This window comes from Cyprinodon tularosa, unplaced genomic scaffold, assembly GCF_016077235.1.
Source record: "Cyprinodon tularosa strain WSP-4 unplaced genomic scaffold, ASM1607723v1 ctg1210, whole genome shotgun sequence".
Classification (NCBI taxonomy): domain Eukaryota; kingdom Metazoa; phylum Chordata; class Actinopteri; order Cyprinodontiformes; family Cyprinodontidae; genus Cyprinodon; species Cyprinodon tularosa.
The window spans coordinates 56,933-70,686 of NW_024038016.1; the positions used below are offsets into that span (position 1 = coordinate 56,933).

The 13,754-nt window shown below is 42.0% G+C and overlaps 1 protein-coding gene across 1 annotated transcript; it reads right to left on the minus strand.

Moving 5' to 3' along the window:
• Window positions 1-1,115: 1,115 nt before the first annotated feature.
• On the minus strand, window positions 1,116-5,100 carry gtf2a2 (general transcription factor IIA, 2). Its single transcript, XM_038275759.1, has 4 exons — window positions 4,931-5,100; window positions 2,207-2,311; window positions 2,003-2,129; window positions 1,116-1,306 (listed from the first exon to the last, which is right to left on the minus strand). Exons 1-4 carry the CDS (start codon window positions 5,000-5,002, stop codon window positions 1,281-1,283), a joined length of 330 nt encoding a protein of 109 aa, XP_038131687.1. The 5' UTR covers window positions 5,003-5,100; the 3' UTR covers window positions 1,116-1,280.
• Between the last annotated feature and the right edge of the window lie 8,654 nt (window positions 5,101-13,754).

A 13,754-nucleotide genomic window follows, 5' to 3' on the forward strand; every position in this document is an offset into this window, starting at 1 on the left:
TACATCTTTAAAGGAATATTGAAAATAAAGTTAAACTTCAGACTATTTAAAAGTGGATTTATTGCCATGTTAGGCACTGCAGTCAGATTCACATTCAAGCCATGAATTAATAGCCTGACGTAGTCCGACTCAATTCTAGTCAGAATGAGTCTGATGCTGCTCCATAGAGCTGTGATTATGGGGCGTGTTTCGAACGAACCAGGAAAAAAATGCCTCTGCACTCAATTGGATAGACCTACAACCAATAAGAGCAACGGAGTGCGTGACGTATGTTAAGCGACGCATAGTTGTCGTCAACAAAAATCAAAGCGTGCAGTTTCACGCCTAGAATAAGAAGATGAGACTTGATCGCGTTTCTCTGTTCCTCTTTTAAAATTAATTTGCTGTCGATATCTTCTAGAACAGACCTAATAGCAGAATCTACTCACCTCAACTCTCCAGCGGCAGCCATTGTTGTTGTCACCCAAGCGCGCTTTGGTGACGTGGTTGATTACGTTACTGTTGGTCATCTGTCCATCATCGTATAAAGCCCGCCCTGACAATTTGATTGGATCGCCAGAGGGTGGGCAATCATACTCGCGCTACTATGGAGCAGAGCCAGACCGAACTTCCCGACCTCAAACTTTGTGGGCGGGACTAAGTTCGGAATGGCACCCAGGCTATTGAATTAAGTGTTTTCTCTTGATTTATGCAACTAAGATGGTTTCCAAATGCATCAGGATTATTGTTCAAAAGTAAAAAATTTTCTTATTTCAAGGGAATCGTATTTTAAGGGTAAACATAAGACATGTCATTGTATTAACCCACTCGTTAAGATGAAATAAACTTATTTCAATGTCTTATTTTTATCAGTTTTAAAAATGTTGATGCGGAGCAGAGCTGTAAACAACAGAAACTTTTGCTCCTCTGACCGTCTCCATGGTTCTGGTTGAGCTGCTTCCTGCTCCTGATCCTCTTAAAGTTTCCGAACCTTCCAGAGGCCTGTTTTTAAATAAGCTGAACCTATAGACCCAGGATCAGAGTTAAGTCAGGTTTGACCCGATGGATCAGTTGGAGACACTGACCCAGAGAGCAGAACCTCCCAGAACTCTGTTAGGAATGAGGAGCAAACGGTCTGCAGCTTTACATCAACTTTTATTATTAAAGATGCTTCGACAAACGGAACACACACATCCTGATATGAATAAAAAACACCCCCCCCCCCCCCCCACACACACACACACAACACACACAGAGTAACTGCTGTATAAATTATGTACAGTCCGGCTGATGGAGGAGCGTCACTCTGCAGCGTTGGAACCCGAGTCTGAGGAGGAGAACAAGGAGAACGTTACTGATGAACGATCCATGGATCCGGTCCTCTCTTCCTGCTCTGTGGTCTATTACGCCCTCTGCTGCTCTGACCTGGTACTACAGCCTATACTGCAGCTGCTGAGCTAGATCGGATGATAAAACCTGCAGACTGTGACAGACCTGTCTGTTAAGGAGGTTATAGAAGCCTGTAAAGTTAGTCATCTTTATGCATAAAAGTGTAAAAAATTTGCATCTTCAGGACAAAGCCGGGAATAAATATAAAAATCTAACGGTGGATGTCTGGGGGACAGTGATTGGCCTCCATGTTCTGAATGCTGGCGTACCATAAAGAATAAATGATGAACAGTTTAGTTTGTGCCTTCAAGTCGTTGCCCATAGGAAGACGTTACTGGATATAACCTAACGGAATATCTTCAGAACGGCTCCAGATGACACTAAATTCATATGGGTGAGTAGAACATGATGGAATAACGGAAAATCAAGGAACCAATGGAAAAAAAAAGGCGTTTCCCTTTAAGTGGTGGAAACGTGAAGTGGAAAAGCCTGAGATTTTTTTTTTGGTTTTGGACGAGACATTTATTAATGCATCGTCATGTGATCACACGCTAACCTACAGCTGGTCTGGGTTCTGTGGTCATTGGCAGGTCCAGAACCAATACGGTCCTGGTGCGGTTCTGCTGAGACTCACTCTTTCCATCGCAGGCGACGATCTTGACCTTGTCGACCTTCACCAGCTCCGTCACCTCCCTGAACTCCACGTCGTTCAGAACAAACGTCCACACATTGTCACAGAACCTGTAGGTGTTCAGGGAGCCCTGAGGACAGAGAACAGACCCAGGTCAGCGGAGCCAGGCACAGCTCTGGTACCGGTTCAGACCCGGGACAGACTCACCCTGAAGTTGACTCTGTTCCGGACCCGGCTGGCCAGCGCCGCGTTGATGGCCTTGTCGAACTGCAGCAGGACCTGCAGGGCCAGCTGGGGGGTTATCTGCTGGGTCTGAACACAGACAAGGCGTCAGCATTAGAGAAGAGTTTGGGCTCAGCTGGGTTCTACTGAAGCGGGTCGGATCCTCTCTGCAGTTTATCTAAAAACAAAAACCCGGGTGCACTCAGAGGCGTAACTTTCTGAAGGACTGGGGTGGACATTTTCCTCACTTCCTGCTCATTTACTTTAGCCAAAGCTAACAGAGGTTGGCTGCAGCTGTCAGTGTTCAGAGCATTTTCCGTCAGTGTTTTTTTGTTTTCCCCTCCCCCCTCTGCTCCTGTGTCCCGCCTCTCAGTGTGACATCATCGGATCAGCAGGTTTGAGGCATCTGATTTGCTGTCGCATTTCACTGCGTAGAGAGTAGCTAAGCTGAGAGACGCACAGCAGCACTCAGTGAATATTAACCAGCAGCTACTTCCATGTTTAAGTGAAAGAAAGAAGACGGGTTGGTTAAAATAATTAGAGATTATGCTAACGAAAAATCTGTTTGACATACGGAGCTTATTCAGCTAAAAATGGCAACAGATTAAAGTTTATACAAGCTAGTATAATGGACAACGTTAACGATAAAACATGAACAACGTTAACGATAAAACACGGACAACGTTAACGATAAAACAAGGAGAACGTTAACGATAAAACAAGGAGAACGTTAACGATAAAACAAGGAGAACGTTAACGATAAAACACGGACAACGTTAACGATAAAACACGGACAACGTTAACGATAAAACACGGACAACGTTAACGATAAAACAAGGAGAACGTTAACGATAAAACACGGACAACGTTAACGATAAAACACGGACAACGTTAACGATAAAACACGGACAACGTTAACGATAAAACACGGACAACGTTAACGATAAAACACGGACAACGTTAACGATAAAACACGGACAACGTTAACGATAAAACACGGACAACGTTAACGATAAAACACGAACAACGTTAACGATAAAACACGGAGAACGTTAACGATAAAACAAGGAGAACGTTAACGATAAAACACGAACAACGTTAACGATAAAACACGGACAACGTTAACGATAAAACACGGACAACGTTAACGATAAAACACGGACAACGTTAACGATAAAACACGGACAACGTTAACGATAAAACACGGAGAACGTTAACGATAAAACACGGAGAACGTTAACGATAAAACACGGAGAACGTTAACGATAAAACACGGAGAACGTTAACGATAAAACACGGAGAACGTTAACGATAAAACACGGAGAACGTTAACGATAAAACACGGAGAACGTTAACGATAAAACACGGAGAACGTTAACGATAAAACACGGAGAACGTTAACGATAAAACACGGAGAACGTTAACGATAAAACACGGAGAACGTTAACGATAAAACACGGACAACGTTAACGATAAAACACGGACAACGTTAACGATAAAACACGGAGAACGTTAACGATAAAACACGGAGAACGTTAACGATAAAACACGGACAACGTTAACGATAAAACACGGACAACGTTAACGATAAAACACGGACAACGTTAACGATAAAACACGGAGAACGTTAACGATAAAACATGGAGAACGTTAACGATAAAACACAGAGAACATTAACGATAAAACACGGAGAACGTTAACGATAAAACACGGACAACGTTAACGATAAAACACGGACAACGTTAACGATAAAACATGGAGAACGTTAACGATAAAACACGGAGAACGTTAACGATAAAACATGGAGAACGTTAACGATAAAACACAGAGAACATTAACGATAAAACACGGAGAACGTTAACGATAAAACACGGAGAACGTTAACGATAAAACACGGAGAACGTTAACGATAAAAGCTAATGCCTGATGGAGCAGAAGTTTTAAACCATCAGAAGATCAGATGGTTTCTGGGTAACAGAGGAAAATCAGCTGATTTAACAGTTTGTTTCATGGAGCTGAACTGGATTTAAGTTCTGAATGATAGAAATCAGATTCATCGGTACCAACTGGGATCAATGTTCCCATATTTCTGGGTCAGAACTTTTCTACAAACTGAAGGAAAAAGACTCAAAGGTGAATTTCAGCCTTTAAAACACTAAAATGGTAATAACTTACCATTTGACACCCAGTCCAATAACTATATAAATAAATATAATATCCATCCATATTAATAGCAGGGGAGCCTTGATGTGATGGATTTTTCAGATGTTCTTCTCAGAATCACTGATTTCTATTTTCACTGAATGACTCAGAATTATTTCGATAAATTTTAGCTTTAAATTGATTAAATTTAAAAGTTACCAAATGATTTGATTCATCAAACCAGAGCATCATTGCTCTCAGGTTAAAATTCTATTAAAAACAGGATTTTAATTGTTTTACTTTTATACTTTAACCGAATTGGGAACAGAAACCCAGTCTGACTCAGAAAGCAGCTGAAAATCTGATGGTTTTTATCCGAACCGAACCACAGCAGCAGAACTTTAGCTCTGGTTTTAAATGGTTTCATTTGTGGTTCTTTAAAAGCAGATCTGGATCATTTTCTGACACATCAGGCTTTAGATCATCGCGGCTAACGGCTAACTAGCCCCCCTCCAGCTGTTGCTCCGGTTCCGAGCCGCTCGGTTCGGTGTGTTCTGCCGGTACCACCTGGATGAGTTCGTCCAGACTCTCTTGGAGGCTGTTTCCCAGCGTGGTGTTCCGGTACAGCTGGTAGGCCATGGTTCTCTGCTTCTCACTGAACTCAACGAACCTCGGAACCAGCTAGCTGCTGCTGCTGCTTCTTCTTCTATGGTGTTTTAGTTTACAGATTACCGCCATCAACTGGGAGGCTGCTACTAACTAGCTTCCGCTTAAACCTTTCACAATAAAAGCGGTTAGTCAAAGCATTTCAGAATAAAATAGGAAGCTGATCAGATCATTTCTGTAACTTTTTCCTGGAATTTTTAATTGCTCTCGGTTTTTTTTTTTGTCCTTTTAACTTTATTTTATATATAATGTAGATTATAATACAGTAGCTTACAGATGAACAAACTAATGATATATCGGGCTAAATAAAAATACAGAGAGGAGATTTAGACCATAAACAAACAGCAGTATGAAAATATTAAATGCATTTAGATTCCTTTGTTCCTTCTGGTTTATGGCTGCATATTTAACACATCTCAGTGAGGAGTGATACATTGCTGATAAGCTGTTGTTGCAATTATTGAAATATTTGAAGTATTTCCAAGAACATCAGTGTAACAGTTCCTGTCTGTTATCTCTGTGATTATCAGTTTGAGTAGAACTGAGGTGACATTAAGATGCATTAAAGTTTTTTGGATAAGAGGAATTAGGGTAACAGGAATAGCTCTGCATATCACAAGTATTGTCCAGTAGAGGAACATGAGGGATAAAGTTGCCATTTTAGAGAATTTTCTGGTTTTCAGCTAAATTTCCACAAGAAAACCCACCATGTTTATAGATTTTATTAATATCTGCTTGAGTCATTTAAGCTTTAATAAAAAAAAAACATTGTATGTATCTTAAAATTGTTAATTTATAGTATAATGATGAGCAGAATCATTAACCCTTTATAGGGCAAATTTCCAGCCAATAGTGTTATTGGAATCCAGGACAACCTTATTACCTTTGTAACATAAAAATATATGGATATTTTTCGTGGCAAAAATGAATATCATTGTAATAACAAGAAACACCAACTTGGCCGAATATATTAAGAAAAATAACAAAAAAAATTCATGAAAAAAACTCTGAGAGAAAGAAACACATTTTATTTTGGTCCAATAACCTTAGAGGCATTAATGCTGATACTGGCACTGACAGTTTTTAGTTTATAAACCTAAATATAATTGTTGACTAAAATGATTCACTTTTTAACTTTACTTTTTAACTTTTCAATTAGCTTCTTTTTTCAGCTTAATGTCCAGTAGTTAATCGATCATTCAAGGGTTTGTCTAATTGGTCTAATGCCAAAATCAGATGTGCAGCCATGTAGCAGGATCTATGCTGGATGGCTGGATATAGATCTTATGCTTCTAGACCTCACTGAGTGAGGGAGGGGGGGACTCCATATGTTGGGGGTAGGCAGTGATTAAAACCAGTAACTTACCTTATAAAGGGTTAAAGGTTAAAACTGATCCAATAATAACTCTGTTCTCATCCTGCCTGACCCTCTGAATATTATAAACCATAATCTGATCTCCAGCGTGATGCCATTCTGTTACAGACCTGTCCTCAATATGTCCTCCTGCTTCTTCCAACCTTTATCATTATTTTAGGATAAACACATTTTTAATCTTCTACATATTTTCACCTAAATAAGGGCAGTTGCTGGGATCCGACAGAAGATGGCGGTATAACACCGCTCTGCTGGGGTCAGAGGTCAGAATGAGGTAAAACAAGAGGATTCTATCATCATTACGGTTAAAGATATTTATCACTGCGAGTTTGAATGAATTCTCAGGGACTAGAGAACATAAATGGAGCTAAAATATAAAATGAGGAGTTTCTGAGAAAATGGCTGAGTTCGAATTCCTGGACTGGATCCTCTGAGGATCCGGTCTACCTGGACTGGATCCTCTGAGGATCCGGTCTACCTGGACTGGATCCTCTGAGGATCCGGTCTACCTGGACTGGATCCTTCCAAGTCCGTGAAAATAAGGAGACCAGAAGAGTTCTGGCTGTGAATTCGACCAGGTCTACCCTTCAGCGGGTTTTACCACCGTAGGCTCTGTTGCTTAGCAACCGTGATACACAAAGGAAAAGAATGAAAACCGAAGTTTTCAAAAGTGTTTCTTTCTTTATTTATTTTTTATTATAAAGTGAACAAAGACTGATTTAATCCAGAGTGGAATAAAGGTTCCAACCAGCGGGAACAGATAAAATCAAATGTAATGATTTCTACCTTCGTCAGTTAAATAACCTGCTGCTGTCATTCTGCACATCTCTGATGTTGCTGCTATTTTCTAATTACTGTAAAAATGTCCATAGCTGCATATTAGTTATTTATTCTCCAGTTTTATATTGTTAAAACAATTTACAGGATTGTATTGTTTATATTTTAACTCTTCCCTATTATGTTATTCTTATACATTTTTCTAAAGTCCTCATTTGTGTGACCATTTTCAATAATTGTGGGACAATAAAGGGATTTTCTATTCTATTCTATAAAAGGGGTAGAAAGATATAAGTAAATCTAAACAATGTATGTATAAAAATATATCTGCAAAATCTCTAATATTCAGCAAAAAATTCTTAGTTAAGCATATTGTGCTTTGCTTAATTTTGTACAAAACAGCAATAAAAAAAATAAACTCCTATCAGATTTATAGTCCCCCCCCCCCCTGCAGATATATTAGAATCTGTCCTTAAATTACAGCCAAACCCATTACCGCCACATATCTGACTCAATAACCATTAAAACAACTATTTTCATTCATCTCAGACGGAACTATTAAATGACTTGTATTATATTAAACTGAACTTCCAATATTCACCACTGTTCTGCGCCATTTCCCTTTTTCCTCTGATCACGGCTTGCTTGGTCTCGCAATGAATCCTGGGATATCCAAGGATAGCGAGGATACATCGGACCCGTCCTTGAAATCGGGCAAAAAGAAGGACGCATTTTAAGGTCGCATAACGAGGACTCTTGGAATCCGACCAGACCTCGGCGCCGCGCTATGACGTCATCGTCCGTTGAATCTGGCCTTCTGAGGCCATGAATTCAAACAGAGCAAATATTTCTATCACTGATGTTTCCTAAATCTTTTCTCTTATTTAAAGTTTAATCCAAAGAAAAACATTAAACCAAAACTGGATGAATCAGCAGATACATAAACATGTGAATGATGCGGAACTGGAACCACCGACAAACATTCAGACTTTCACAAACGTCTTCTCATGGCTCTACTTTCTGCACTTTTTGAAATATTTTTTATTTTTGATGTTTTATTTTTTGACAAAGCATCCTCTGTGTTTACGTCTTTACTTTGGTGATGGCAGTAAAGCGGACTGTCCGACGGCTGAGGAAGCTGGCGATCAGGCCCTCCTGCTCCCATCCATCACGCTGCCTCCCTGTCAGCAGCTGCATGTTTCCTGTCTGGATGCTGGAAGCTGCAGGTGGAGGTCAGGTTCTGCAGGGAGCCGTCTGCGTGTGATGGATGTTAGCCAGCGGACAGATTGTTTCAGCAGACGCTGCTCTGACCTTTGACCCCCTAAACCATGTTGAAGGACAGAGAGCGATCGTCAGCTGGACGTCAGGCAGGATGATTAAACATGATAGTTCGAAAGAACCGCCGTTAGAATCAGAGCTGGGAGCAACAACAGGACAGGAGAGCTTCTCCTCCGATGACCTCAGGAACGAAGCAGAGACCAGAACCCAACCACACAGTCACCGTTCTGCTGCAGAGAGCTGCAGATAATTAAACCACAAAAATCCCATGTCACTAAACGTCGTAGAACACCAGAGAAATTAACGATGAACGTACCTGAAATCAAAGAAAAACAAAAATGGCATCATTTTGTTTTTCTTTTTAGTAAATAAATATCGAGGCTGATTTCTAGAGCTGCTCATAGCATCACGGCCCCTCTCATAGTACCAGTTACCACGGCAACAAGGCCAGGTACCAGGTGAGGTTACCATGGCAACATAGCTATGAAAACACAGCTAGGTAACAGCTGAGGTTACCATGACAACGTAGCCAGGTACCGGCTGAAAGAGCCACAACAGCTTGGTAACGAAGCCAGATACCAGCTAAGGTTACTGTTACCATGGTGACAGATCTAGGTACCCTCTGAGGTTACCATGGTGACATAGCCAGGTAACAGGAGAGGTTACCATGGAGACATAGCCAGGTCACAGGAGAGGTTACCATGGAGACAGAGCCAGGACCAGAAGTTACCATGGAGTGTTTCTGTTAAAAGTAGAACCTGTTTGCTGCAGACATTTGGGTTCATGATCTCAGTCCTTCTCCAAAGACCTTCTGACAGAGCAGGAATCATCCCTCCTCCATTAGCGCTTCCTGTGGAGGACGGGTCCGAATCTGCAGGTAGGCTGCTCCAGCAGCTGCACTCTCCTCCTCTTCAGCCGGTTCTTTGGGAGTTCCTTTGGAGAAGGTTTGTTCCTGAAGGCAGCAGAAGATCCTCTGAAACCTTTGCTGGTGTTTCTTCACCATCTCTGCCATCGGGGGAAGTAGGATGGTCCAGACAGTCCGTATCATGATACAACCTCCGCCGCTCACAGATCCTGGCTGCAGGGACGGCTTCCCTCAACAGGCTGGATGCTTCTTTCCTACTTCAAGCTGTTTATTCCAAACAGACGTAGTTTGAGATCGGACTGAGTGGACAGAGACCCAAGAAATTAGAAGAACTCTCCCTTTTTTCAGGTAGCCAGGTGTGGCGCCACCTGCTGACCATTTGTTGCAGTTGGGTTCTGCTCATGCGGCGGATCTTCCCCTCTGTAGTCCAGTTCTGGTCTCTGAGGCGTAGTTGTGGCTGCCTGTTCCTGCTGTGCGTGTTTGCAGACAGAGAGCCTCCTGTTTCCTCAGAGGAAGGCAAACACTTGGTGCTGCTGGGAGAGATTTGAGCGGATTACTCCTTTAATCTGACGGGGCTCTGATGTCTCTGGGTAAACATGGACGCTCTCATTAGCAGCATTAGAGCTAATTAGCTGTCAGTAATCTTCAGTCAAACATGGAGCTTCATCCCTCTGAGGGGTGCGTTCAGGGACTGCACCTCTGATGGGAAACTTCAGTTGTTCTGTCCTCTGACTGGTGTGTAAACTTTTAAGCTTGTGGTTTTTTTCAGGAAGCTGCTCTTTGGAAGCTCGTTCTGTGAACCGACTCCATCGAACCCTGAGATTCTGTCTGCATTTAGGATCAGAATCACTGCTGGTTGATGCTGGGAGGGTTTACAGGGTTTGAAGCTGCCGCTGGGAGTCAGTTCCTCCTAAACGAGATGACCGACCTCTTCCCACAGGACTTTATGAAGATAATCAGACTCATCAGTCACAGCGAGGCAGCGGGGCCTGGGTTCGCCCCGTGCTTTGGAAGGAGATGGTCCCAAAGACTAATGAGAGAGCAGAACAGCCTCTGCAGCTGCAGCCATTAATCAGCTCAGCTTCTCCATCTCTGCTTCCTGGACTGAAGGTAGAAGCTCTGCTGCTGTCAGAGTTTAAAATGCAGCAGAGACATTTTCCTCACTGAAGCATCAGAAAGGATCAGAGGATGCATCTTCCTCAGGCTGCTTCAAACTGCTGAGGAGGAAACATCACATGACTGATTTGGACGCTGATGCGTCTCAGGAACCTCTGGGCTCCAGAGTTTAACAAAAGGTTCCCGTCTTCCACATGTTATCAAGTGTTTGTGCTTCACATGCAGGAACCATAATGAGATTGTTTCATGCAGCTGCTTTAAAATGTGGAAATATTTGCCGCATCTTTCAACATGTGAACTACATCCCAAAAATGTATTTAAGCATCCTATAATAAAAACTTATAAATAAACATTGAACAGATAAAAATAAAACACATTTCACCAGCAATATTTCAGGGGGAATAAAGTAAAAACTGACACCAATCTGCAATATTACCAGTTATTTACTTTCACTTTTTCACATTTTAAAGTCATAGCTGCAACTTTTTCATCATAAGAACGTTTTGTTTTAAATATTAAATCCACGGAACGTCTAGATTGATGCTGAATAAAAGTATTAATTAAACTGAAGATGTATGCAGTATATTTTGATGGATCTGAAATATATATAAATATTTATTCTGGTTATGATGCAAAAGCCGACGCTGTTTCTGCACCAGTAGGAATAGTGGGTTGCAGCTCAGCTGCTGCCAGATCCTGGTAGCTCCATGATGAAGCTGAGAAATGGCTTCTTCTCAGATTCGAGACAAAAAATACAAAAACAAGAAGCACAATATTGGTCAATCTTTAGAGCGTTGGATGCCCTTTATTATGCCCTTTATTACGTCCATAACGAGCTGTTTATATGCTTAGAATTTCAATCGGCTGGTAAAGCTTTTCTGCTTTGAAAAAAAGAAAAGCCTTTCCATCACATCTATATTTATTTGACTCGTTAAAATGAGGCTTTACCTGCTAATTAACAAGCTGGTTTAAATTAGTCTGGCTGTTCAGACCAGTTACTATCGCCTTTAACTGATCCCAGCTAGTAAGAGACGCTCATGCTAAGCCATTCTGCCTTTCCCCTTCTGTTAGTCAGCCTGTTGCAGAACCGATCGATCGATCAATCAATTATTAAATCAATCAATCAAACAATCTTTTAATAGCCCACAAACCACTTCAGTTATTCGACAGTTATTCCCTGTTTCTGGAGGCCCAATAAAAATACTTTTACATGGTAAATACATCTGTTATTTATTTGTGCACATTAATTATGGTTTTGATAAGAATCCTTGAGCTAAAAGGTCATCAGAATGTTTATAATATGAAAGTTGTAGGGAAATCATATTTAAATGTCAAATCATTCTGGCTGAAACATGAATATAAATGTTCTCTTTATCAAACAATATTCTCCCAAAAGTTAGAAAATTTCTGTTTAAAAAAAAAATCCTGTTTTAAAATCTGTTTTTTTTTCCGTTATCTTCTGCAGGCCAGTTAGTTCTACGTCAGCCTGAACACCTAAATTCGGCCAATCATATATCAACGGTCATCTGTCAATCAAATGTTTTCGGTCATAGCATCTTGATTCATGTGTCGCAGCTAATATACGCAACGGTTGAAACCAGAATCCTTTCCTTTCCCATTGAGTTGCGTCCCAGTGTTCACGGGGATGGACGTCTGTGTCTTCGGCAGGCGTAGAGCTAACAGAACTGGCAGCGTTGCGAGGCAAGGGCTCAAACATGTACGGCTGGAAGCCTTCTACACCAAACCAAGCTTCTGCCGCCCTGGCGTCCTCTTCCACAACATCTTCGTCCCCGCTTTCCTCCTCTAAATAAAAAATGGATGACGGAGGAGACTCATCCACGACCTCCGACACTAAACTCTCCTCCTCTTGCATGTTTCCGCTGTCCATAGCGTTCCTTGACAGCGTCGTTTCTAAGTCACCAATTTAGTGCTACTTGGTCCCAATGGAATTTCCCACTGGGAACCTGCTAGCACTAAGTTGCTAACTGGTTAGCAAGATGCTTCCCACAAACCGGCCACAACCAAACATGATTGTTAAACTTCTGCCACAACGATCCCGCCCCCTTGATAATCGACCAATCACATTCACTTTATTCACTTGCATAAAATTGAGCACCGATCGAGAGAATTAGAGCGGAGGTCTTCAGCAGGGGGTCCTACATGGTACTGCATGGGGGTCACAAAAGTTTTGGTTGATTAGACTTTTTTTTTATATTCCCTCCTGCAGTTTCTTCCACTAATTAAAATGTCTTTAAATCCAGATTAACATGAATGGAGACGGGTGCAGATTTACTTCCAGCTATTATTTCATTCAAATGAAAAACAGATCATGGCTTCTCTACAGTGAAAAGAAGGACTTTGTTATTTTGCCTTTTTTTGGAAACAGGAGCAATCAGCTAAGTGAATAATAATAATATGTCTATTATATTAGAATTTATTTATCTGTATAACGGGTCTGTTTTATGTGTTGTTTTCTCATTTCAAAGGGGGGCAATGCCTGTCTTTGCCAAGGGCCCCAAATGTCATAAATTGGCCCCTGCTCCTGAGGTCAGTCAGAGGGTCCAGAAACGTGGTTTCTAGTTCAGAGGGTAAATCAAACTGACCGCTGGGCTTCAGAGAAGCTGCCTGATCTTCCCTTCGTTTAAAGCTCCAAATCTTCACGGCCTCCTTCCTCTGCTCCTCCTCAGCCCTCAGCTCTGTCTGCCGGGACAGGGGCCCCACTGTCCCCCCCCAGGCTCAGCTGTGATTTGTCCTCAGGGAAGGTCACAGCAGAATGACGCCGCCTCTTCTAGGCAGTTTAAATCCGGTTCCAGCTCCGTTCTTTGTGTCCCACGCTCCCTGAACACATCAGAGCAGTAATGTCAGCAGATAAAAGTTCAGGAGCGTTTGAATCCCCCCCCCCACATCCACCTTGTTAAATCCCACTTTGTTTGCGTCCCTCTGACAGTTAAAGAAGTGACGAATGGCCATTATTATGGAAAGAAGGTTACTTTTATACACGGCTCGCAGCGCTGAGGGTGGCGCCGGCGGCTGCTCCATCACTGTCAGGGAAACTAATGATAAGATATCATCAGACACGGGACGGCCATGTTAAGATGGAGTGGCCTCCTGGTGGCTCTTCATCGGCTGCAGACTGTTTGGGAATTCATCTTTATTCTGCATTAAGTTGCCCTTATTTTAGTTCTCAAACTGCAGCATGGGAGTCAGTGACACCAGAACCAGACTGGGATGGTGAGTTTACTGGCCCACGGAAATCTGAGCAGTTTTAATGAGACAATCATCCCCAGAATGTGTCCTCCGATGCTGGGATTACC

Coding starts and splice junctions, on each gene's coding strand:
- gtf2a2 (XM_038275759.1), bottom strand. CDS start 5,002: ATGGCCTACCAGCTGTACCGGAACACCACGCTGGGAAACAGCCTCCAA. Junction 2,312..4,930: donor GTCTGGACGAACTCATCCAG/GTGGTACCGGCA, acceptor GTCTGTGTTCAG/ACCCAGCAGATAACCCCCCA. Junction 2,130..2,206: donor GGAACAGAGTCAACTTCAGG/GTGAGTCTGTCC, acceptor CTCTGTCCTCAG/GGCTCCCTGAACACCTACAG.